The sequence below is a fragment of the Arvicanthis niloticus genome, chromosome 15 (assembly GCF_011762505.2).
Source record: "Arvicanthis niloticus isolate mArvNil1 chromosome 15, mArvNil1.pat.X, whole genome shotgun sequence".
Lineage (NCBI taxonomy): Eukaryota > Metazoa > Chordata > Mammalia > Rodentia > Muridae > Arvicanthis > Arvicanthis niloticus.
This window is the reverse complement of record NC_047672.1, coordinates 44,706,449-44,733,449: the sequence shown is the minus strand read 5'-3', so window position 1 is coordinate 44,733,449 and position 27,001 is coordinate 44,706,449. Positions and strand designations below refer to the sequence as shown.

Below are 27,001 nucleotides of genomic sequence, written 5' to 3'. Positions count from 1 at the left end.
TGCTCCCCAATTTTCCTCACACCCATCGTTTTCTGTGAGGAAGCAGGCCTAGGAAAGTAAATAAATACCCTATGGAGACCGGGCAGAACTTGAACCCAAAGCTTGGCAGAGTCTCCTAAGTGTCCTTCTTTGTGCCACCTTAGAAAGGGGAACACATTTTCACTTTGACACCCGGGCAGCTTTGAGCTTCACCAGCTGTCTGCTCTGATGTGTGATTTTGGTGGCATAGACATCCTTGTGATCAATGGCATCCTTTATCTGTGAGGGCTTCCCTTCGGTGTGCTAGAGATTCCAAGACTAAAGGAAAACCAGAGCCTAAGAAAGCTGCGATCTACCCACCAAAAACTATCTATGGGACACACTTCCAGCAATATGCAGATATAAGTACTTATGAAATGTCTGACACAGTCTCAAGATTTTAAGGCACTTATAGCCAACTTTTTTTTAAAAATACTGGATATGTAGTAAGACCATTACAACCATAGGTCATTCATCATATAAGTAACAGAACTGTAGTTTCATCTTAACTATGTTAAAACAGTTACATTTTACAAAAGACAAAATTACTTCAATTGCAGTGTACACGTACTGCAGAGTTTCTGATTGATTTAAGCCTGGCAGAAAACTGAAGACTCCTGACCATAAATGGAGTAACCTTTGTGTTGAATTCTGTAACAGAGGCCCATGTTCCTGCCCATATATGTATGTCCCTGTTACAAAAGGGCAGCTTCCAACCTTTTAAATTATGGTTTGTAGCAGTGCCACAGCCTTGTTCTTAGATCACCGGGACAGCTGGCAGTGTGTTGGAGCTCTTCAGGTTCCGCAACTTTCAATGGAAAAAGAATAATTTTTATGTACCATTGCTACAAAAATAATTTCTCTCTCAGGTTAATTGGAGTTTCTTGACTGCCTTCAGCTTGAAACTATAAATTTCTGTCTTTTTCTTTGTTAAGGGTTTAGAAATTCTATTCTCTTCCTTGGGTTTAACTCAAGAACTTATAAGTCATCACAGTCTAGAGTCTGAATTTGTTCGTTCTCTCTCTCTCTCTCTCTCTCTCTCTCTCTCTCTCTCTCTCTCTCTCTCTCTCTCCTCTCCCCTCTCTCCCTCTCTCCCTCTCTCCCTCTCCCTCCCCCTCCCTCTCCCCCCCCCTCTCTCTCGTGTGTGTGTGTGTGTGTGTGTGTGTGTGTGTGTGTGTGTGTGTGACACTTTTAGGTCCTAAGTTTTAAAAAATAACATTTCAAACAAGAGTCCCTCTTCCCCCACATACACACCTTAGACCTTCAAATTCTACTTCTCTCCGTTTTAAAGTTAAACAGGATGATTTTAACCTATCTTAATTCTGCATCCAGCTAGCTATTTCCCCCATGGACCTGGTGATGTAGGCTAGAACTGTAAGAATTGCTATGAAGTGATTTAAGAGCGGTTTATAACTCATACAACACAGATTTCCACAATGTCCAGATTGTGACACCTGCTCAGGTTTTACAGGTATCTTGATAGTGTGGTGGCTTGTGCCAGGTTGTCCTCTGCAGGCATGGAGCTGCAGTGGGGTAGCCAGGAGGGTGTGCTCACTCCAGCTGCAGCAGTGATGACAGTCCGGCTGAGAAAGGGTACAGCCTGCCCTTTCTGGGTCACATTTTACCAAGTGTTCAGTCCCACATTTATCCCTGAGGGAATGGGACTACAGAATAGCCAGACAACATTCCCAATTTAAGACTGTTCATTAATCAGTAATGGCTTTTCTCTACTTAGAAAACTGAGCACCGGGGATAATGGGACACATATTTATTTATTTATTTATTTATTTATTTATTTATTTATTTATTTATTGACCATAGCTGTTGGCATGTTGTTTAACCTGGGGCGATTTGCCTGGTAAAAGGGTAGTAAGTAGGTAAAGGGGTAGATACGAAAAAGAGGCTTCATCCAAAAAATGAATCCTCTAGAGGATGAGCAAGCCATGTAATAAAGCGATAGAGGTGGGTCGGTGTCATGGATCAATGCATACTTTCTACTTAGTACATTCCCAATACATGTAACTGTACATACAATATGCTAAAACTCATGTTTACCCACCAGCAAGTTTCATCTGCCTTACTATTATGTCTTTTACTGAACATGAAAAAGCCCCAAGCTCCTTACTTTATGGCTCACATATTTACTGATGAAACGTAGGTCACCAGATCCAAAGGCAGAGAGTCACCTCACATCCCTGTGAGCAGTCGCTTTGCTGATTAGTGGAACACACACCAGAGTCCATACCCTCATCTAGGTCTACTTGCCTGTTTTGAGACCTGGACTCCTCCCTTACCTCATTCCCTCTCCAGAATACCTTCTGGTATAGTTTTAATCTTGATCTAACCACCCTGTGATGGTTTTATAGATAATTCCATTGTTTTGGGTAACTGTTGGCAAATAGCACACTGTAGAAGGGTGATGTGTTCCTTTCCACTAGATGGGGGTATGAGATAACCAGAAGTAAGAAAGGCTCTTTTATAGCTGTAATAAAATTCGTTATACAGATTTTTACCAAATAAAGTTTCCTGACCAATATGTGTACAAGAAAAGCGATGAGTTCGTTCATTCCCCGCCTGCCCCTCTTCCTCCTGCCTCTTTGTCCCTTTCCCCTGCCCCTTTTGTTCTCTTCTTTCTGATGAATTCTTATCACTCGTAGTTCATTGATTTTTCTTCTCACTGTTCTGAATAATACATACTGGGCAATATGAATAGAATTGGAGATAGCAGGGTTAGTCTAGTGTCTCAAATTCTAAAATGAATATACTAACTGTGAATGTATGCTCAGTGTTGGATGGATTGGAGGTGGGTGTTCCCTCCCCTCCCCCCAGGCTTTTCTGTGAGCCTCCTGATTCTTACCACAAGGTCTAAAAACCTATTGTGATCTTGAGAGACGTTAAATGCTTTTAGTAAGGAGAGGTAGCCTTTCACACGATTAGTTTCCCCTAATGCTATTAATATAGATTTAGAGTTCTAAGTTGTGATTTGGAGTTGTATGACCCCTTTTTATAACTTCCTTAATAGAATACTTCACCCAGCACTTGTCCTTTCCTCCTCTCTGGTCTGTGCATGTACACTCTAAAGTCATTTTGTTAGTGATCTGTGTAATTTAGCACACACACTCAACACTATCTAATGCTAATTTCCATCTGTAGTGACCTCCTGAGCAATCTGAAGTTATGCAGTGCTTTGTATAACTTTTGTATGTATCAAATGCTCAACCCCACCGTCCTATGTTTCCCTTCCAGCTTAAAACATTAATGCCTTGGAGTTCTGCTGTCACTCGTCCTCCACTGTCACCTTTTCCAGTTTGTTCCTTTGCCAGGCACCGTTCTGCATCCTCAGCCCTTCGTGCCATGCTTTCCCCAGGAGACAAAGGTGTTGACACAATTCATTCACATTATGCACTGTTCCCTGGATATCAAGATTGGAGGGGTTTGTTTTGTTTTGCCATGTTTCACCAGAATACACTAGATTGTTGTGTCTTGCAGTCTACTTGATATTATTATCCCCACATCCCAGGCCATCCAAATACCACAATAGTTTAGTGTTGAAATATCTGTGGTGAATTAATGAGTTTTATTACAGCTGTAAAAGAGCCTTTCTTACATCTGGGTGGTCCAGTTAGTTGACATTGTTCTCAACCTTCCCCACCCCTTACCTCATATCTATTTCTCTTTTGTGTTTTTAATCCTGATAAATTAAACATTCTTTTTACCATCTTTTTCATCACCAAAATCCTTGTTGTCTTTTTGAGAATCTGTCAGTAAGCCTAAGTCATCCACAAGCTTAGATTCGACTATAACATGTGAAATTTTTTTGTCTCCACTGTCTAATGACCTGTTTCCAGGGTGTTACATTACATTATGTAATATATAAATTACATTATGAAGCAGCCACAGTGCTGCTGTTATTAAAAACCACAGCACAGCTAACTCCATGCACATTTTTTTAAGTTTTATTAATCATTTTATTCATTTACATTTCAAATGATATCCCCTTTCCTGGTTATCTCTTCATAACCCCTTCAATCCCGTTTGCCCCTCTGCCTCCCCTTTGCCTCTGTGAGGGTGCTCCTTCACCCATTCACCCCTTCCCTCCTCACCATTCTAGCATCCCCCTGTGCTGGGGCATCAAACTTCCACAGGCCCAAGGTCCTCTCCTCCCACTAATGCCTGACAAAGCCATCTTCTCTTACATATGTATCTAGAATCATAGGTCCCTCCATGGCTCTTTGGTTGGTGGTTTAGTCCCTGGGAGCTCTGGGTGGTCCAGTTAGTCGTTATTGTTCTTCCTATGTGGTTGCAATCCCCTTCAGCTCCTTCAGTCCCTCCCCTAGCTCTTCCATTGGGGTCCCCAGGCTCAGTCCAATGGTTGGCTGTAAGTATCTGCATCTGTGTTGGTCAGGTGCTGGTAGAACCTCTAAGGGAACAGCCATACCAGGTTCCTGCCAGCAAGTGCTTCTTGGCAACCTGCACAGTTTTGGAATGAAGTGTAGGTATCTGAAAGACTAACATGCTACGTAGCCTTCACATATGTTTTATCTGTAATCCAGTCTCTGCATGGTAGGTTGTGTGATATTTGAAACGATAGGTGTGTTCATGTTATTAATTATCGATGATTCAGTGCCTCATAGTTGCTATTATAATGGAGGTCACACTCTGCAGAATGTGCCTGCAGGTGCCTCCCTCTCCGGCTTCATCGGCTTCACACTCACTTGCTCCCAGCCTTTTCTGGTATGAGACCTGTCGAAGAGCTCTTTCCTAATTTAGGGCTGCTGCAAATGCTGCTTCTATTCAAGCCTTGGGAGCCTTTTCTCAGCCACAAATACATGCCTGCACACCCCCACACATATGATTTATGCATCTTTTCAGCTCTAAACTTAAATATCACTTTCTTTGGAAATCCTTTCCTTACCAGGTTGAAGTAAAAAAAAAATCGGAGTGTCGTGGCAGCCCTATTTTTCATTCTTAACACAAATGCAATTCAAATGTCCACGTGTGTCTGTCATCTTCTCACCAGGAAGTATATTTTAGAAGCTCAAAGGCTTGACCTGTCATTTCCATCGGGTCCGGTCTCAAGCATGCTGCTTAATACATGGACATACATGTAGCTTGCATGTGAGAATGTCAGCTGCTAGAGAGATTAGTGGAAACGGGTTGTGTTGTTAAACTCAAATAAACACCATTAGAGGATCATTAATTCATTTGTCTTATTTTGGAGACAGGATGTCAATGTAGCCCTGGCTGGCCTGAAACTAATACCAGCCCAGTTTTCTTTGATACATCATGGAAGACAGGATAGTTGGTGGATAAGACAAGGGAAAGGAAAAAAGGAAAGAACTAAGAAAGGAAATATGAAGATGGGTAAGGAAAGAAAAGGAAATTGAAGTCAGAATGGGAAAGGAAATTGAAACAGGCTATAGGGTGAAATGTAGGATTGTGATTGTTTTATGGGAGAATGTATATGGATGTCCCGCTCACTTAAAAGAATAACTCGGGGAGGGACAATGAAATAATAACCAGGGAACGAATGAAACATGAAATTTCCTGTTGTGCTACTTTAGGTGGCATTCATTCATTCATTCATTCATTTTGGTGTAAGATTGAGGAGTCGTGGACGAAGACCACATGGGTTATAGTCACACTGGCTGGGCCTTTTGGACATGCACTTCTTATCTAATTTTTCAAAGTCATATAAAGTAAGGGTGTGTTCTCCTGTGTCTCTCTTGCTTATGTTTATGAATTCTCATCCCTCCCCTATGAAAGAAACAACTTGCTTTTCTGTGTTCTATGCAATACCTTTTTAAGGTGTTTTAGGAACCTGGAGGGACTGCACATGCACCACTGGCTAGGTGTACTTGGTCATTTTCTGCTTTTTCCCAAATCATAGGAAAATATGTCGTAACTGCAAATGTGGTCAAGAAGAACATGACGTCCTCCTGAGCACTGAGGAGGACCGGAAGGTGGGGAGACTCTTTGAAGACACCAAGTACACCACCCTAATCGCTAAGCTGAAGTCAGATGGAATTCCCATGTACAAACGCAATGTTATGATCTTGACCAATCCAGTGGCTGCCAAGAAGAACGTCTCCATCAACACTGTTACCTATGAGTGGGCGCCCCCTGTTCAGAACCAGGCACTGGTCAGTACTGGGAGGGATGAGGAAGGAGGCTCTTTAAAAAAAAGTGCTACTAGATAGATTGTTTATCTAGGGCAGCTTCTTTTGTGACATGGTCACCCACCACACACCTGTTGTGTGTTGCTTGAATTCCCATTATTTTCACTTTGGGTACCCATCCCTACTTTTTAAAGCATGAGTCTACTACATGCCCCAGAGACTTTTTCTAACTATCTAATTTACCTTATTTTTTTTTTAGAAAATAGTCTAAAAGTTTTAGTAATTACATGAAAATTAGAAAAAAAAAACCCAACCAGATGTTTTATATCCATCTAGCAGGTGTTCTTAAGATTTTTCTTACAATGAGACTCTTAAGATTTTTCTTACAATGAGAAAGGATAAATAATGGATTTCTTGCCTGTATTTAGAACTGAACAAAAAATGTTTCCAACGTTATATTTCTTTTACTATAAAAGGCAAAAAAGTGTGATTTGCATCAAGCTCTTTCCATTATTATGACTAGCTAAAGCATTGCAAGGTCAGTTTAGGGCATTTCAGTAAATCTTGCAAATAATGTTTGCATATGATGAGCAAGCCAGTGATCTATGCTGCACTGAGAGCGATGCACCCAGACTGTTTGATGTAGCCACACATCTGCTGGTTTAGCACATAAACAGTAGTAATACAAAGGCTCTTTAAAACTGGATGCAGGGAGTTGATTTCCTGGAGAAAAAAAAAATGTGTACATTATACTCATTAAAACCTGTTTTGTTATGTGTTAATATCTTTAGATGTTTATAGCAAAAGGATGAAACTCCCTTCTTCTTAAGTAGACTTGTTTCTTGTGTGTGTTATAAAAGATGGAATAATCCCATTCCACACTGGTCTTTCTGCACTCCAGGCCAGGCAGTACATGCAGATGCTTCCTAAGGAGAAGCAGCCAGTGGCAGGTTCAGAGGGGGCACAGTACCGGAAGAAGCAGCTGGCGAAGCAGCTCCCTGCCCATGACCAGGACCCTTCTAAGTGCCATGAGTTGTCTCCCAAAGAGGTGAAGGAGATGGAGCAGTTTGTGAAGAAATACAAGAGTGAGGCTCTGGGAGTGGGTGACGTGAAGTTTCCCTCTGAGATGAATGCTCAGGGTGACAAGGTGCACAACCCTGCCGGTGACAGAAACAGCACGGCAGCAGTGGGTTCCAAGGAGAAGTCTGCAGAATCCAAGAAGATCCAATATGTGAGTCACCACCGTGTTGAGTTGCTTTATGTTTTGTGAATCTTTCCCTTTCTTAGAACTTGTTTTGTGTGTGTATTGGGGGTGGGGGTCATTCCTCTGTTTCTAAAAGGATTAGGTAAGGAGAAGAAAATGAGAATTCAGTTTGACTTACCTTAGAGAGTTACTGTGTTTGAACGTTTGGGGCATCTCTCTACAGCCAGACTTTCTGATTATTACGAAGAAGAATTTTGAGTTTTATGTATTCACAGTAGTCAGCATTAGCTTTTTAGCTTCTTACTTGAATACAGCATACCAGTCTGGCATCTGTTTATTTAAAAAGTTTTTTGAATATTTTATTTGTTATTTTTATGTGTATGAACTTTTTTTTTTTTTCCTTTGGCTTGGCATCTGTCTGTGCACCATATGCGTGCAATGCCCATGGAGGCCAGAAGAGGGCGCTGGGTTCCCTAGGACTGGAGATACACACAGTTGTGAGCTATACCATAGAAGTGCTGGGAATCAAACAGAGGCCCTCTAGAAGAGCTGCCAGATCCTCTTACCTGCTGAGCCACTTCTCCAGTCCCAGCATCTGTTTCTAAACATAATCCTTGTGTTAATTGGTTATTTTTTTTAATGTATCTAATACCTCTAGTTTAATTACATTGACTAACGTTGAGTAGTATCGTCAATGTGACACTGAACACTGAGTAGTGATGACATCACTAAACATCTTCACTCACTTTAGCAAGGACTACATCGACTCTTTGTACCTTATAATGATAGTTGTAAGGAAATATCTGTCAGTTTCTGTTGCACATTTTATTAACCCCTACATTGACGGAGCTGACTTACTCGTTTCGAGTTTGATTTAATAAGTGCTTTGACAGTGTCACACGTGGATATAATACATTCGGATTACTCCATCCTCCACTGAGCTCTTATCTTCTTCTCATTCCCATTAAGCCCCCGTGTCCCTTTCTCGGGTTCATGTAGCTTTGTATTGTGATCTACTGAGTTTAACCCAGACTGTGTGGCCAATAGATTAGAACTTGGCATTGGAGCTTAGTGGGTTCACCAGTGAGTACACAGATGAAGACAACGACTGCCCCTCCTCCAGAATCTGTCAGTAACCAATAGTTAAGCAGGAGGGGCATGGCCCTGTGAGGCCCTCCCCAATGCATGATGGACTGTTGACTAGCTCAATCTCATGCAGGCCCAGTGCAGACAGCCTCTGGTGCTGTGAGATTCCGAGTACAATGGTGGAGTCATGCCCAGAAAACCACAGCTCACAGTTCTTCCCTCCCTCTGCCAGTTCTTACAATCTTTCTACCCTCTTGTTGTCCATGATGTCCCCTGAGTGGTACCCATGTCCTCTTTAGAGCTGGTCAGTCACCCATCACTTATCCTCAGTGCTCCCTGAGCAGTCTGAGCTCATGGGACATTCATGCCGATTAAGGCTGACGGTAGCCTTTGGTTGTGAGCTAAACAGGAACATTTAGAAGGCGGTTTGTTGCTCTATCAATGCAGCTGAACGACAATAGAAAGTTCCCTGCTAGGGCCCGAGACCTCCTCAGCCATGGATTCTGACTGGGTTTATAGTAGTAAGCATGGATTCCCTCTTATGAAGCAGGCAGGCCTCAGATCCAATCGGAGAGTGTATCTTCCCACATACATAGGAATAATACACTTAGGGTAATCTATTTGCTTGCAAGATCATGACTACGAGTCAGACTTCAGTCTGGGCAGTTGTATTGGCAAGGGTATTTCAAAGTCTCTTTCAGAGAGTTTCTTTTTTTGTAATGACTTGAAAGGAGAATCACGATGCAGATAAAGCATCAGGTCTGAGCTGGCTGTAATGTATGTCTCATGGATACAATCAAATATCAGTTACTAAGGTGTGATTCTCCACATTCACTCATAGCTCTTAGGTAATCATTTTTGAGAGAACTGACATGAAAATTGAGGTGAAGACAACTATGAACCTTTTCCCAATGAGTGACTTCCATTTGGGAAACAATGCTGTGTTGAACACAGTGGGGAAAGAGGATGTGTTCATAGAAATGTTAGGTCCGCATTGTCATTTCTGTAAAAACGGTTGCTCGGTGTACCCCAATGCAGGGGACTGAGGCTGTCAGTGCTCTGATAACTGTTGTCTGGCTTCTTTCCCCTAGTCCTGTTACTGCTGCAAACACAGCATGAAGGAAGGAGACCCAGCCATCTATGCTGAAAGGGCTGGCTACGATAAGCTCTGGCATCCGGCGTGTTTTATCTGCAGCACCTGTGGGGAACTCCTGGTCGACATGATTTACTTCTGGAAGAATGGGAAGCTCTACTGTGGCAGACATTACTGTGACAGTGAGAAGCCCCGCTGTGCTGGCTGTGATGAGGTCTGTTCTCCAGGGCCACCCCACTGGCAGCCTCTCCCTTATGCCCCACAGGTCTCTGCCATCCAGGAGACAACAGGCATCCTACAAGTACTGGTGCTGATGGTGCAAAGCAACTTGGTTATTCTTGGTTATTTTTCGTTCTGGGTGCCCTGATTACACCAATGAAAAAAAACGATCAGAAACAAAAGATTGATTTTGATAACAAACCCAAGCCTGATGCTACCACTTTCAAATATTAAGTCCCCAAGAAGGCATCTGCTCTTGTAGGTTTAAATACCCGCCTAAAGAAGCTGGGTGTGTTACTGTGGGGTAAAGAAAACAAATTCCTGATGGGTTTTGTTTTTTTCTCCTCTTGCTAGCTGATATTCAGCAATGAATATACCCAAGCAGAAAACCAGAATTGGCATCTGAAGCACTTCTGCTGCTTTGACTGCGACAACATCCTGGCAGGAAAAATATATGTGATGGTCAGTGACAAGCCTGTGTGCAAGCCCTGCTATGTGAAGAACCATGCTGTGGTAAGAAGCACAGGGCCACACTCACCTCAGCCTGTGCAGTGACTTCCTTTTCTGCCTCTCTTTACATCATCTAAAAGTGGGAAGCCAAGAGCCAACCCGTACAAAGAAAACATGTGCTTCCTTCATAGGCTGTTTCAGTCTAGGCAGCTCAGAAGCCATAAATGCACAGACTGCCTTAAAATGGCTCATTCTGCCTGTGCATTTGCCATATATGAACCTTGGTAATAATTTCTGAACTAAATAAAATTTCTTAATAGGAATGGCTTTATTCTTATTACCACAGATCAGATTCCATTTAAAATGGCTCAGCAGTTCAGATCTTAAGTGACTTGCCTGTCACTTGCTGCAGCTATCTAACTCAGATGACATTTCCGAGGTGCGTTACCTTCTGGGTTTAGTTCTTCCTGTTTGTCTTTTGCTCACTCTCACCTAGGCCTTGTTTTATATAAATACCCGTGTGGTGTTTCTGCTTTGCTAGTTCCCAACTCCATCCCTTTCTTTCTGGCTAGCCTATCCTGTGTGTACATGTGAGCGTGCGTTTGTGTGTGGGGAGCAGCTGCCTTTTTCTCTATCTTCAGGATCTCCACTTAGGAAATGTTTGAACAACTGACTTGTTTTTCTCTTATTTCTCATTTGTTTGGGGCCCACATCAGGCCTCTCTCCTCTCAGGAACATGATAGTCAATATTATATGTAGTAATATATTATATAACTCCTATCGTTGGTAACCTTCTCTATAGAAGAAGGCTATCTTAGTGCTCTGTTTTTTTAGCATGTATGATCTTACTTTTTTATGAACTAAGTATAAATCCATGAGGACCTGGATATTTTGCTTTTAAAAGCCACCGTCCTTGACCGTGGCTGATGATCCAAAATGAAGTCATGATCTTAAGCCTTGGTTGACTTGCGTGTCAGAAGTCCCAGGTACCCATAAAGATTTCCTTAGTCAAGGTCTAAACAATGAAACTGCTTTATTCAGTGTTTGTAACCTCCTCTCCATATTATTGTGTCTAATCAGTGGACAGAGAAGTAAATCTATTTTTAAAACAAGCAGTTTTGAAAAAAAAAAATACCCAATCGTTTAAATCATGTCATCAGTAAAGTAAACCATTGGCTTTGCCTACTATTAAAACAAGCTGTCCTTATCTCCTCCGGGCAGGATCAATGGGCTGCAGAGCTCTGGAGACTATTTAACTCACTGTGTTCATCTGTGCAGAGATTTTAGTATTTAAAAAAGAAGTGGAAGAGAAAACATTTTTAGACCAGAAGAAATGTCCTCAATCTAAACAGGACATTTCTGATGTAAAACTTACCCGGAAGGAGGAGTGAGATGGGAAGGTACCTGGTTTGTCCCCATGTGCTCACCAGGCTTCCACTGGCCACCCAGGATTCACATCTGCAAGGCTCACAGTGTTCTCCAGCCAGATCGCCCATGACGACACAGCATCAGTTACCTCACACCTTGGGTTCAAATAAAAGAAAGCAGGAAGGGTGGAAGGAAATAGCTCTCTGGGCTGCGTGAGGATTACGTCACAGGAAATGCACTGCCAGGCACACTGTGTTGAAGGGTATAGTCCCCATGCAGGCCCTCCATGCATATGTACCTTTGAGTTTTCTGGATAAGCAAGGATCTGCTGGTCTTACCTGGAGTCATATATGTAAGATTTTAGGATGAATGGTGATGGACTGCATTTGTGAAGCTGAGCTGTATGGAGCCGCCAGCCCTACATTCAGCACGCCATTTGGATATCCACTTGATGCTCTTTGACCTAAAGAGTTCCCTTAATTCCACATGTAATTGAACAGTTCTGTCTTCCTTTGTCACTAAAAATGAAAAAGCTGTGTCCTATCTAATAACAAATCAATCCACAATTTATGTTACAAATCAGAAAGAAAAAAGAAAGTAAATCATATGGAAATAAAATATTCCATGTGAAATGGCTCCTGTGTCACACAATTTTAAAGTGTTAAAAGACTAATATGAAGCACAGAAAACCAGAACATTCTACATGAGCTGCTACACCACAGAAATTCCATGCAAAAGCAACTGTTTGCATCGTGCAGCTGTAGACTCAGAAGGAATTTTCAGCTTTAACATTGGGTATCATTTGCATTCAGGACTCCTATCTGCATTATGCAAAGAAAGTTGTCTGTTTCCCAGCCAAGAGGTAGTTGATTGACCTGTAGATACAGTCTCTGTAATAAGAAGCTATGTAGCTGGAAAGTATATAAAAAATATTTTTCAGGTCTGGAGGGGCTGTGTCATCTGGATCGCCTCATTGCGCAGCAATGGCCGTCCTCATTGCAGTAACCCCCAACCAAGAGACAAGGGGTGCTTAAGGCTGGTCAGTGCCATATAGTATGCCCTCAGTTCTTGTAAAACAAAGAGTTTAGATGTTTCACGTTTTGATTCAGATCATATAGGAACAATGCAAATGACTCTAGTGCTTTGGAGCTTTCCATGAGGTAGTCTTCTGCTATAACATGTACGGTTGTTTCTTGTTCTCTTCATGTGTATGTTAAGAATGATATTATGCATATATTTATCTCACTTGTATATTGGAATATAACATACACAGGATACTGAATGTGGGCTAGGAATATACCTCTGTTCAAACAGTACTTGCATAGAATGCATGATGGCCTGGGTTTGATCCCCAGCACGACCTAAATCACCCAGGATCGCAGCACTTGGGAGGTGGAGAGGGAAGTATCAAGAATATAGGTCCAGCCTAATACCTTTTCCAAGACAAAACAAAAAAGAGTGCTGCAGGGAAAGAAAGTAATAAAGTTCATGGCATAGATCATAGATAAACAGTGACTAAACTTATGACAGAACAGAAGCGAATCAACTACAAGTTGCATCTATGACGCGAACCATCATTCTTTCTCAAAATACTGTCTGTACTTTTAATCGAATCCTTAGTTACTTTGAGTATGATTTTAGTTTACTACTCTCTAGAAATTAGTGGGTGTTAATAGTCACATGTGTTCCTGTCATAGGCATGACACGTCCGTGTCGCAGATATGTTACCACTGCAGAGTGTTAATGAGTGAGGGGAAATAATCTTATAAACTTCATTTGAATTATTTTGGTGAAATCTACTACAATTTGACTGGAACCAAATGCAGTGCTTTGGCATTTTCCATCAGAACTTCCCGTTTCCAACAGCTCAGGGACATCTAGGAGCACTTCCTCCGGCTTAGCTACCTGCTTTCTCACCACGCTCAGTATATAGGTCCCCGTTGACTACAGTGTTTCACAAAGATGTCACTGTCACCTGTATATCTTTTATAGCCTCTTAAAATTTACCATCTACAGACTCAAATTCAGCTTGCCCTGAGGTGCGGGTGTGGCTGGCGTGGTCAGTCTGTAACCCTCTCCTTCTCGCTTTCTTCCTGAGCAGGTATGTCAAGGATGCCACAATGCCATCGACCCGGAAGTGCAGCGAGTGACGTACAATAACTTCAGCTGGCATGCGTCCACGGAGTGCTTCCTGTGCTCCTGCTGCAGCAAGTGTCTCATCGGGCAGAAGTTCATGCCTGTAGAAGGGATGGTTTTCTGTTCAGTGGAGTGTAAGAAGATGATGTCCTAAGAGAACACCAAGCAGTACTGACCCATAGCTGTCTACAGTGGTCTGCATTTCATGATAAACTGCAGTTTGAAAAAAAAAATAAAAGAAAAAAAAATTCCTTAAAAAACCAGAAGATTTTGTCCAATATTTTTCTTTTTTTTAACCTTATGAATTCTGTCTGTCTTAATTTTAAATGACTGCTTTAAGCACATGATTTAAAAAAACAGTAAAGAATTGTAGCTTTTCTTTCTACACATTAAATCTTTGAGTTTGGAAGCTTGAATTTAATCAAACCGTAAAGCTGCATAACCCTAGTGCCAAATATATACACATATATATATTCACTTAAAATTAGTGTCCTGGGAGAGATGACCGTTTTAACTTCTAAGCTTATTTCACATGGGAAATGTAAAGGACATTACATGTTGCCTGACATGACGCTGTACACTTAGCCTGCCTCGTTGATCGGATTGATGTCGTGACGGCATCAGCTCAGTTAATTCCCTTCTGGCAGACAGTGTGGTCCATAATGGATGCCCCAATGCCCAAGCCTTTGCATCCCCTGTTGAGGCAGAGGGGCCTGTCTCACTGCATCTCTATTTACTTTACCTCCCAGTGTTCTCTTTTTCATCTATGACCTCCATCTGTGGCCTTGAATATTTTATATGTATGTGGTTGGAACAATATGTGCACTTTGCTCTTAGAGATTACCTTTTTTTTTTTTTTTCTAGACCATAAAAGTAGGCCATTCATTTACGGTTTTTTTGTTTGTTTGTTTGTTTTTTTTAGTTTTTTTAATTTTGGAAATCCAAAGAATATGTATAGGTTTTGTACCCAGGGAATTCTACCTTGTGCTAATATCATCTTTCTGCCTTGACTCAATTTTGCATGATTTACAGTGTTACCAGATGGATACTCTCTTGTGCTACCTCTGATCTTGCTGTAGACACAAAGGCTATGTTCTTTGCCTATGCACTCCCATCCTTGGGTGTTTTTAATGTTTTCACTTGTATGCTTTCATAAATAACTATGCACTATAAATATTAAATGGAATGACTTATATGTTATTGACAATAAAGTCTCTTTCACTTTAATAATTGTCTTTCTATGTCCTTTTTGTGAGTGGAAAAATTCTTCTGCAGTTAAGTACCATGGACAGCAGGGGGCGCTGTCTTCAAGAGTAAAAATATCCCTGAGAAAAGTTTAGGCCGCTGCTGATTGATTTCTCCTTACAAAGAATGGGTTTCAATGATTTAAACTAGGACTTTTTAGTAATGCTTAGGTTATGCAGGAGTCTGTCATTCTTTTAGTGAAACTTTAAAAGGAGAGTCAAGTGTTGCATTTTTAGTTGTTTTGGGAGGAAATTTTCCTTTGTGTGTGTGTTTCTGTTTTTGTTGTTTTTGTCTTTGAAATGGTGTATCACTAGGTAGACTGGACTAGCCTACCTCAGACTCGATTTTGCATCAGCCTCCCAAGTGTTAAGATTTCAAGTGTACCCCGTTATTCCTAGTTATAAATAGAATCCTTTAAAATTTACTAAGTATTTTTTGGTCTGGATTCTAGATTACTAGCAGACTTCCTATGTGTGTATTTTTGTGTTTTTTTTTTCCCTTTAATCTGAAACTGGGTTAGTTGTTTTGTTTTGAGATAGGGTCCCATGTATCTTAGGGTGGCCTCAAAACCACTACGTAGACAAAGATGACCTTGAACTTCTGATCATCTTTGTCTCTTTCTTCAACTGCTGGGACTACACCAGTATACCTACCCTAGACCTGGTTTGTACTGTTTCTTGGTCAAACTCAGAGTTTTGTGCATGCTGGACACACATCCTGCACATCCCCCACCCCCAGTCTGAATTTTTACGTCTTAGTAATTATAGTTTTTCTGACACATACTCGGGATGTTTGGTTTGGAATTTTGCTTGTTTGTTTTTGTTTTGCTTTGTTTTGTTTTGAGTTACTGTTGAATACTGCTGCCCTGTTAGAAGCACACACACACACACACACACACACACACACACTCTCTCTCTCTCTCTCTCACGGAGTAGGCACATTTAAGTACTTAACAAGCACACTGCATCCCCTCTGCATTCTGGCTCCTCTGATGGTGAAAACTACCTTTTGGAGTTTGAACACACAGAACGTTGTTGACGGTTGTCATCTAATTCAGCATACAATGTCCTGGTGACATACACACCACTTTACTCTTATCTTCGACTTCGTTTGCCTTAAATAGCGGCAGATATTCTCCAGTCCATTTTGACTATAAAGTTTAATGCTTTCCCCAAGCCATTGGCAAAATGAGATTAAAGCAGAATAGACTCTTCACACTACCACAGCCGACTCTTCCCAAGTCCGCCTGGCTGTCCCTATGCCTCTGGCTAAGGCAGAAGAAGGCTGGCAACTAAGTGTCATTCACTAAGAGAATAATTACATTATCTATCATGGAACAAATGAGGTGTGGGTGTTGTGTAGATCCACCAGGTCTGGCTCTCTGTTCAGTAGTTAGTTTACCCTTACAGTATAAGACCGTGGCCTCCTTGGCTAAGAGGTTCTCAGGAAATGACATGTGTGTTGTTAGTTGATGTCCTTGTTTGCCTCTGTTGCTAAGATAAACACTGTTATCATAAACAGTGGGGATTTGGCATATAGATTAGAATCCCTTATTGCAGGAAACTCAGGCAGGAACCTAGAGTCAGCAACTGAAACAGACTTCGGAGGAATGTTTCTTCGGAGGAATGTTTCTACCGGCTTGTTCGTTTTGGCTTGCTCAGTTAGCCTTCTAACAGAGCTCAAGCACACTTGCCTAGGAATGACACCACCCACAGTGGGCTAGGCCTCTATCAATTAACAATTAAGAAAATGCCTCACACACAAACCAGAAAAATAGTAATGATAAAATGCCTCAGAAAGGCCCACAGGCCAATTAGATGGAAGCAATCTTTCAGTTGAAGTTTGTTCTTCCTAAGTGACTATAAGACACAGGCTTTCGAATTACTTTATCTTATAAAAGTATAATGCTGATTCTATGAAATTATTTTTTCTCTGATATTCAGGATATAATTTGTTTCCTGTTGCATAGCAATTTTCTCTCACTTGGAACATTGCCTTAAGGAAGGAGAGAAAGGCCCTTATGAGATGAAAGAAGGTAACAAATTTTATAAGTCTTAGGAATCTGAAATAAGATTTACCAGGACCTCTTTTCTAGACTCTACAATACTGGTTCTCAACCTGTAGGTCTCGACCCTTTCAATGGGGTCTCGTAAGACTGTCTGAAAACATAAATATTTACATTACAATTTATAGCAGTAACAAACTTATAGTTATGGAGTAGCAATAAAAATAATTTTATGGTTGGGGCTTACCACAACATGGGGAGCTGTACTGAAGGATTGCAATGTTAGGAAGGTTGAGCGCCATTATTCTAGAAGCAGTAAGCAAATGCTTGAGGAAGCTACTGACCAGTGAAGCAGCAGTGAGGTTTTCCCCTACTGTGGAGCAATAGAACTGGGACCAAGAGTTCTCTTGCTACAAAAGCCAACACTAACTTCCAGGGGAAGTTGAAGAAAATTTATGTTTTAAACTTGGATTTGTGTGTTTCTTTTCCCAAATGTGAACAATGTAGAACATTTTTAAAAAAATTCTAATTACCTGGGTATTGATAGACTCATAATACTTTTTTTCTTATTAGAGCCTCATTCTAGTTCATGTCTCAGAAGCAGAACTTAAGAGTTTTTTTTTTTCAATCTGGTACGGCATGAATTTGACAACCACGTCATTCTAGTTAACAGTAGTAAAATGCTCACTAGGAGAGCACGTAGAACCATTGCTGGTACTTAAGGCAAGACTGGAGATGTCCTCTTTCTCCACAAAAGCCACCGTCTTGGATATTAAAAGGCATGACAGTGATCTCTGCTTTTCCTGTCCCCTGAACAGCAATGGGAACTCAAGAGGAGAGGGTTCAATGAGGAAAGAGAAGGGAGAAACTTCTTGGGGTCCAGGAAATTCAAAAGAAGATGCAAACTCGGCATCAGCTTCTGCTCACTATTTGTGAGAGATGCTCAATACCTTCCCTGGACACTCATTGATCAGGAACTCCTTCATGGAGTCTGCACGTACACTGTTCATCTCTATACAGAACAATCCTGGACAAATGATTGTGAGAAATTGATGGGTTTTTTTTTTTTTTCCAGTTCTACTTAAGGAATTCCAGTAGCTCGGATGGCTTGTTGGCCTTCACATATGAGACATATTTTTATCATTTTTTGTTTGTTTTTAACTTTTTATCTTTTCTGAATTTCACACCATGCCCCCCCCAATCCCACTCATCTCTTTATTCCTTCACAGCATCTGCACCTTCAGTCCTGGGGGGGCTTCTCTATCCTTGCAGTTCCCCACTAAAAGAAAACAAAAATAAAAATAAAAAATAATAAAAAATTAAAACCTCAAAATAAAAACAAAACAATTAAAAAAAATAACCAAAACCATCTCACTGTGGAGGCTGTAGTTTCACAGTGTGTCACACAGATCTCCTTTTGGCCAATCCGCTTTACTTCCAGATAGTCATTGCAATGAGTCTGGTTCAAGGCCTCAGGCTTCTGCTACACTGTCAATACTGGATCATCACTGGGACTCCTCTCAGATCTCCTCTTGCCGGCCTGTGTCATGGAAACTCTCCAGCTTTGGATCTGCAGAACTGGCCCCTTCACATGCTCCAGCATTTCATCTATGGGGTAGATGTTGGGGCGAGCAGACTAAAAGCCCTGGCTCTGGGCCTGGGTTGTATAGTTGGTGATCCTACTAGCTTTTTTGTGCTGGAGTCACCAGGCTAGGTCTACTGTACTGCCCAGGTGAGGTGCGGGCTTTCTGTTTATTTTTAAATGAAATACTACAGATTGTCTCTTTTTTTTTTAATAAGCCCTGGCTGTACCACGATGACCTGTGACTGGTCTTTAAACATAGATTTCCAAAATGACTCAACTGTTTCAGATGAGTTTCACCAAAGGCAAGAGATTCAGGGATGAGTCATCCTTCAGCAATTTGTACCGTGTAGTGTTTAAGATCTCCCACCTTCACTATGGTAACCAAAGAGACACCACTACCCAAGAACAGTTTTAAGTCCCTGTCTCAGAATGACCTGGCATATCTGAACTTGTCTTATGAGTTTGTCTGTGACTCCTTAAAAAACTTAAGACTGTCTCTGATTGCATTTAAAAAAAAAATCACTTACTAGACATTTCTTACCTGTAGATAGAGGTTTTAGCACACAACCTGACAAGCATTGTGGTTTGATTAATAGTGTGTTTTGGTTTTTTTTTTTTTCATTTCATATATTTACCTGTGCTTAAATAACTGTGGCTAATTATTCTGTCCTTTCATGGGAAGCATGTCATTGTAGCTTCTATTTAATCTGATAATATATTTTGAAACAATCAAAACAAAATGCCATTAACCTTTATGGTTATTTTGAATGGCATTTTAAATGACATTTATAAAGGCTACTATTGATCTTTATTCAATGTTGCATTTCTTCGAGGGTATCTTGCCCTTCACCCAATAACAAAAGTACCTTCTACCCAGTTACCATTGCTAGTCAATATTATCTCGTGTAGGCATGTTGCAGTCGGTTCTCCATAAATAACGTCTGACTGAGGGCCGGGATACCACGGAATAGTTCAAAAGAAATCTGGGTTTAAGAGTCAAAACAGACACCTGGGAAAATCCCACGGGATCTCCTCTCCAGTTACAGCTGGATAGGAAGGAAGGTAGGGGTATTGGATTTTAGGAAGATAGAAAAATTGGCCCAAGTGTTGTATGAAAATCCATGTGTTTGTTGAAGTCAACACCCAACAACAACAAACAACAACAAGGGAAGAAAGCATGAGCCAGGGACTGACATTATCGAAGAATATGGAGAATTTTTCTGAAGTTTAACAGAAAATAGAAACTCACATGGACACAAAGAACCCACATCCCTGCATTATGTGGGGCTAATCACACAATCCACCAAACGTCCTAGCTTGAAGTGTCCTTTTTCTCCTCTTCCATGTACTTATCAAATGCCTAAGTAGCTTTGTCTAATTAGTTTGCCCTTTCACTGGGAGCATGCCATTAGAGCTGCTATTTACGGTGATAATTATTAAATATTCAAAACAAAATGGAATCGAGTGATTGGAAAAGAAATAGGGGTTAAAGTTTGAGGCACTGTAACATGCTTTAAAAAACTGTGACTCTGAAAAACCAAAAGGAATTAGTACAAACAAGAGAGACTGTATGAAGAAGTCACCTACCTACCTCTCAGGCACTGCAACCAACCTGACTATTGGGGATTGGGGAGGGGGAAGGGGTAATGAGAATGGAGCAGGGAGTGGATACCAGAGACTTTGAGATATACCTATGAGTTCAGTTCAGCCATGAAATGAAGAGGCATTGGTTATAAGGAAGTCACAGCAGTTAGATTTCAGACTAGAAAGAGGCCGGAGTTCAGGAACAGAGGGAGTCGGATGAGGAGACTAATGAGGCCGAATGGGTGGCTGGTTTCCAAGTGAGCCTGAAAAATCTGGATGTTTGGGATTAAAAGGGGCTGGCAGGCATGCTGAAGTTCAGCCCCCATAGTTTCCTAGAAAAAAAAAGATGAGCAACCAGGAACACCTGAGCAATAATTGAAAACAACCGGGTCTCTGTAGACATAGACGGGACTGCCAGCTAACCAGAGTCGTCTCACATGAGTTTGTGTCCTCTCTGCTAGACAGTTGCCTCTATCCTAGGACTTGTCACTTCTTTGGCACAACTCCCTAACTGACACCAGTGTAAGTGATAAGGGAGACAGGAGGAAAATGGATGTCTTACACTCTAGACAGAGGGAAAAACTGTTTCCAGAATTCCCCCAGGAGACCTAACCTACCCTTCTATTTCACTGGTTACAAATAAGTCATGGGATTATGCCATCAAAGGTAAAAAATAAATAGAGTGTCTATGACTAACTTAGCCTCTCATAATTTATACCCAGAGGGCTAGGTCTGTAGTCAACCAACACAGAAGTAGTTTCCTGAACCAGGGAGAGACGAAAAGGCTGCTGCATTTATAATCCAGCAACATGACTACAGGAGTTGTTTGGATTGATTCTCTAACCAGAAGATGTGCTGTCATGCATGTTTCTGAAGTTTGGAGATCGAGTTAGCTTGTGAGATGACACAACATCATTTGGGAACACAACTCTTAGGCAGGGATTCACTTAAATGGACAGCAAATATCTGACTTCAGAATAAGGGAGAATAGGACATCGTTAAGGTGGCTGGTTACTGGGCTTGGCTTTCCACCATCTCATAACTCCTCCTCCACTTCCTCCTCCTTCTCTTCCTCCTCTTCCTCCTCTTCCTCCTCTTCCTCCTCCTCACACTCCTCACCCTCCTCCTCTCCTCCTTCTTTATCCGTTTCTAAGCCATAGCTTCTAAGCCACGGGCCATTGCGATTTTGCCATAGCATACCACCTGCAGAACGGTACGCTCTAACCCCATGCATTCTTACCATGCAGACTGTCTTGGTATCTGAAACACGGATTTGCATAGTCTGTGCCTACCATCTCTACCACCATACCCAGCACTTCATTTTGGAACTGGCAGCCATCTTGAGGTTCCCTGTAAATTTGCCTCTGGGCTTCCTGTCTACGCTCTCACTCTCGATATAAGTCAATAATTCTCTAACTGGAGCATGCCTCAGAGTCACCTTGGGGACTTCTGAAGTAACTGCAACTCATTTCTCACACTCTCTGATTCAGTAAATCTTAGGTTCAGCCCAAGGATTTACCTTCTCCCATGTTTCTGGAGGAAGCTGGTGCCGATGATCCACAGTTTAGGGGCTCTTGTTCTGGTCTACCCTTTACTCTTTGACCAATGTACAGGATGGAAATAACATTTCTAGGCCACTATATAGAGCATCAAGTACTAATCCAGCCTCCTCCTACGCTTCCATTAGACTCACATTGTCATCTACATTTCGAAATGCTGACATGCTTACATCTCCATGACTTTTTCTAACTTGGCACTTTTGGAAAGTTCCTCCATGACACTACTTCATCCACCTACTTTAGAAACTGCTTTTTGTTTTGCTTTATCTTGTTTTGATTTGATTTTTGTTTTAATAACACAGGCCTGCTTGAACAAAGAGACATTATCAGGTATTCAAACAAACGAGCAATCAATGTCATCAAACCCCAGCAAAGATAACGACATGGTGACTGACATTGAGGTTTGTCAATACTTCACATGTGAGGGCATTCATAATCAGCAACTAACATCATGTCTTACACTTGTAAGTCAAATTTAAAAAAATTATAACATCATGTCTTATACTTGTAAGTCAAATTTTAAAAAATGAACTACTTCCATTTAATTGCAAGTGATGAGCTACAAGGATGAGACTTTCAAAGTCTTCATTCTAAGAGAGTTAGTGAGTCCTGCCAGCTCTGTCTGGCAAATATATACAGCATGGTTTTTCATACACACACCTCTCTTTTGGAAGCTTCTGAGTTTGAAGCGGGGTTAGAGAAGAGGGAAGCTGGCAGACAGCGAAGCGCTGCTGCAGAATCTGGGACATCATTCTGAACACGGCTTCCGTGCTGTGTTCTGTGTTCACCAACATGCCCTGCACCCAGCATTTGCCATCACCACAAAGCACCCTTTCCAATTTGGGCTACTATCTTCATTTCTTGTTATTCTGATATTTTCATATGCATGCATTGTTTGTACTTTGTTCATTTTTGCCCCATGCCACCATCTGTTTCTCTTCTGTCTTCTCTTCTCTCACTGGTCCCCCGCTCCCTTTTACCTCCCCATCTTATATACATATATCTACATGTATATGTTACTAAATGTAGATTCCCCATATGCTGGAAAACATGGAATATTTTGTCATTCTTTCTCCCATTATCCTCTTCTCTCTGTTCTCCTCTTCCTCCTTTTAGGCCCTTTCCTTCTCTGTCTCACCTTCTTTCTTTTCTCTCTCTCTCTCTCTCTCTCTCTCTCTCTCTCTCTCTCTCTCCTTCTTCCTTTCATTTTTGAATATAAGAACAGTGACATTTATCTTTCTACATTTATAATCTTAACAGGATAATCTCCAGTCCCACCTATTTTTTCACAAATGACATAATTTAATTCCTAAGGTAGCTACAGGGCACTATTATGAAGTTATCATCAACACTCAAAATAAATTAAGCAGTTCTTCTATTCATCTGAATGGAAGCTCAAAGCAACAATGATACTGTACAGGAAGCAGCTTCTTTGCAGTTTGTGTATCGCTGGAGAATAAAGATATATAGTATTTACATGGAAGATTGAAGACGACTCTTGTTTTTTTTCTGAAATGAAACTATCCCTTGCCCATTACTACAATTATTTTAGACAGCTCTACCAGCCGTGTTAGAAGATGACTAGGTTTTGATGAAGGATGAGTTAATAGTATTAGAAGGACCTTTGTGTATGCATGTGCGCATGTTTTTCTCGTGTGTGTGTTTTGCATGGGTATAGGTAGATGCACCTGACTATACTTGTTTGTGTGCATCTGCATGTATGTGTATGCTTAGGCATGTGTGTGCCTGTAGTATGCATATACATACGTATATGTGCCTGTGTGTGTATATTTGTGTATGTGCTTGTGCCGGTGTGTGTGCAAGTGTGTGCATGTTTATGTTGGCCCAGGTATGTGTGTGTGTGTGTGTGTGTGTGTGTGTGTGTGTGTGTATTTATGAGAGAGAGAGAGGAGAGGGTAGAAAGAGAGAGAGAGATTTGGAGCATTTTTTTTTTTCAGTGAAAGCAAATTAGACTGACACTTTTTGTAAACTAAATTTACTCTAAGTATTCCTTTGCCTTCTAAAACTGCCTTAATGTTCTTTTGAGCAGAATCTTTAATGCAGTGGTTTCCAGCCTTGCTAACTCTGCCACCCTTTAATATAGCTCTTCATGTTTTGGTGACCTCCAACCATAAAATTATTTCATTGCTACCTCATAACTGTAATTTTGCTGCTCTTGTGAATCATAATGTAAATATAGGATATGCAGGATATCTGATATGTGACCTCTGTAACAGTGTCCTGTGGGCCCCCTCAAGGGGTCAGGGCCAACAGGGTTGAGAACACCTGCTGGGGACTCCTTCAGCTGATCACTTAATCCTCACAGCAAGGCCTCGAGGTAAGTCATTTTGTTGTAAAAAAAAAAAAAAAAGTAACTGAGGATCAAGACCATTTGGCTCTCATTTGGCCACAGCCATGCCTGTAAATGAAAGGGCTAGAATTGGGACTGTGGGAACCAGGCTCCAAAATCGTAACCCTGATAGCAAGGCCACACTGGTTTGCTGAGCATCCATGGCTTCCTTCTTCCCTTTCATGGCCACCATGACAGATCACCGTGTCTGCACCACGTAAAAGGAGTGGCCTTTGCTTATTTGCCCTCTCAATGATTTCATCTTGTAAGAACCTCATCCTTCACAGGGAAGGGCACTCCTTAAGGAATTGCTCCATGTGGATTCATACCTCACAGGGAGGCCGGCAGCAATACCAGCACTACTTGCTACAGACAGAAATCTTTTTGTTCCTAACAAAACTCCTCTGGTTATGAGCTGAAAGCAAGAGCCTCTCGGCCAAGGTGCCAAGGGAAACAAACTCTCATTATGAAGTGTTTCTAACAAATGTTTTAGAGATTGTAAAGGGGCAGCTTTCTAAATATGCAAAGAATCTGCAAGCAGCCAGTCTAGATAACAAGCTAGCCCTGCATCCACTAGCACTATTTCTGGGTTTTCAGTTTTCTTCTGAAAGTCAGCAATGCCCATTTATCAGTTTCGCAATGATACTAACATTTTTTTTTTTTCTGGGACTGATGATCCAAATGGTTTTATAGGTCTTTGATTTTGAAATATATGCAATTTTATTGTAATTTTGGCATGCTGTAGCAGAATTTCAAAGTGGAATCAAAGGTTTATCTTTATAAAGTTTATAATCATTCCACAAAGCCCAAGATGTTTGGCAGTGCTTGGAGACTTAAAAACAGTAATAAAAGGTTACCCTGAGGAGTTCAAAGCTGCCTTGTATGGTGATGCTGATTCAAGTCATCACATACTTCAGCATCCCAAATCCAACTGTGATTGGAGTGTTGGATCTGTACCATGGTTCGGCAGTGAATTTAACTGGCTTGACACTTAACAATGGGGAAAGAGGTTCAGAAGGGTAACAATGCCTCAACTTTTACAGAAAGAGAAATGGAGAAAATGAAAGAAGGAAAATAGGAAAGTAAGAGACCGGGAGACAGACAGACAGACAGACAGACAGACAGACAGACACACACACACACACACACACACACACACACACCCCTACACCTTGTCTTGCAAGTATAAACTGTGCTTCCTCCCCCAACCTTGAGTGAACAGTATGTTCCTGCCAGGTCCAAATACACTCAAAATCTGTGATCCTTCAGACCTTGGTAGCTCAAGCTCTTGAGTTGTTGGCAGTCAGTAAAAGGGGTTTCCTTATGAATCACAGTTGGCAAAGAGATTGAATAATATACTCTCGTCCTGTGCCATAATCTATATGATTGCATTTAAATAGAAGACAAATCTAAAGTTTAGCTTAACAGTTGATTTCAATGAATAGAGAGCAATTTAAAAAAAATCTATGCTGTGGAAAAATTTACTCCTCAAATATTGTCTGGAGACAGGGACAGGAACTGAGTGGCATACGCTAAAGACCCGAGGCTTCTGATTAGGAAATAGAGCAGTTTTGACCTCTTTAGATGACCTAGCTTTCCAACAGAGGTAATAGAAACAGTTCATGGGTGAGATGAAGGGGAAAGACATGTCGTGAGAACACATAGGTGCCATAGACAAAGCTTTTGGCCAGTTCTCTTGAACAAATATAAAGGTCAAAAGAAACAGCTTTAACTGTAAGAAAGCAAGGACTCGTCCATGATAAGGGCTGTTTATCAAAGTCATAGATAGACGTGAGAATGTTGCTCAGTACCACGTTCTTTACAGGCTTACACTAAGCTGAAAATACAGGTTTGCTTATCAGTAGCACGCACTTACATGGCAAAGTGAATTATAACTGGCTGTCACGTTTGAAGTTTTATTTCAGAGGAAATAGATGTTTGTGCCTCTCAGATGTTGTTGTCTTCCCTTTTGAATTTCATGAAAGACTCTGAAAATGTAAAAATAAACAATAAAGCCACTTTGAGAGAGCAAGAAAACAGAAAATTTGTGGCTAAAATTTAAATTTTCTCTGAAATTTTGAAGTTAAATTTTTCTCTAAAAAGTAAGTGCAATAAAGTCATATATTTTCCCAAATGATAGAGAATTACTAATATTTCAGAAATGTAGACTGTACACACGCCACACATTTCTCTGTCATTGCTAAGCAACGCCGTGAACATGCACTCTGAATTTGTCAATCTTAAGTTTTTGAGATAGAAATATGCATGATGCCTGCTGGTTTGGATTATCACTCAAAGGAAAAAAAAGCCAAGTTCTTTTCCTCTTCTCACTTGTACTGAATATTTCAAAAAGTACCCAAGTGGTGTAGGAGAAGAGACATAAAAAGCAGTCTGTTTTCACATAATTATAATGTTGACGCTATTGAAAAGCTCCTTTACAGTCAATAACGTGACTTCATTACCAGGGCCAATCAGACAGCCCTTTAATGGCAGGTAGCAAACATCAGGTCTGGGTTTGTTCATTTCCTCAGCAGCCAGTACTCACTGATTTCCAAGGACTATGATATTATTTATAAGGTGCACAGTGAACACACGAGCCCATGATCAGTGTGTGGAAAAGGAAACAGGCACACGGTAAACCATCATGGAATATCAACTGAGTACTTATATTCTCCTCAATTCTTATACTGAGATTGTCTCCCCTCAATGGAGTAAGAGGTGGGATTTGGGATATAAGTAAGTTATGGGGGTGAAGTCTTCATCATTCTTATAAAAGAGACAGAAGAGGTCACCTGTCACGGTGAGGAGAAGTTGGATGTCTATGAAGAAGCAAGCCCTATCAGACCCACAGTCTTCTAGTGTCTTGATTTTGTGTTTTCAAGTACAAAACTGTAAGAACTAAATTTTCATGTTTTATAAGCCCACCAGTCTATGACATTTTGTTATAGTAGTACCAATAGACAACAATCCTCAGAAGAAA

General features: G+C 41.0%; 1 protein-coding gene across 1 annotated transcript in view; it reads left to right on the top strand.

Annotated features, from left to right (window-relative positions):
• Nucleotides 1-14,923, top strand: part of Tes (testin LIM domain protein) — a 38,513-nt gene extending 23,590 nt beyond the window's left edge. Inside the window, exons 3-7 of the mRNA XM_034519505.2 lie at nucleotides 5,909-6,161; nucleotides 7,039-7,368; nucleotides 9,519-9,734; nucleotides 10,094-10,252; nucleotides 13,659-14,923. Coding sequence (XP_034375396.1) covers nucleotides 5,909-6,161; nucleotides 7,039-7,368; nucleotides 9,519-9,734; nucleotides 10,094-10,252; nucleotides 13,659-13,847 — 1,147 coding nt within the window. The 3' untranslated portion in view covers nucleotides 13,848-14,923. The remainder of the gene's footprint in view (nucleotides 1-5,908; nucleotides 6,162-7,038; nucleotides 7,369-9,518; nucleotides 9,735-10,093; nucleotides 10,253-13,658) is intronic.
• Nucleotides 14,924-27,001: the final 12,078 nt, after the last annotated feature.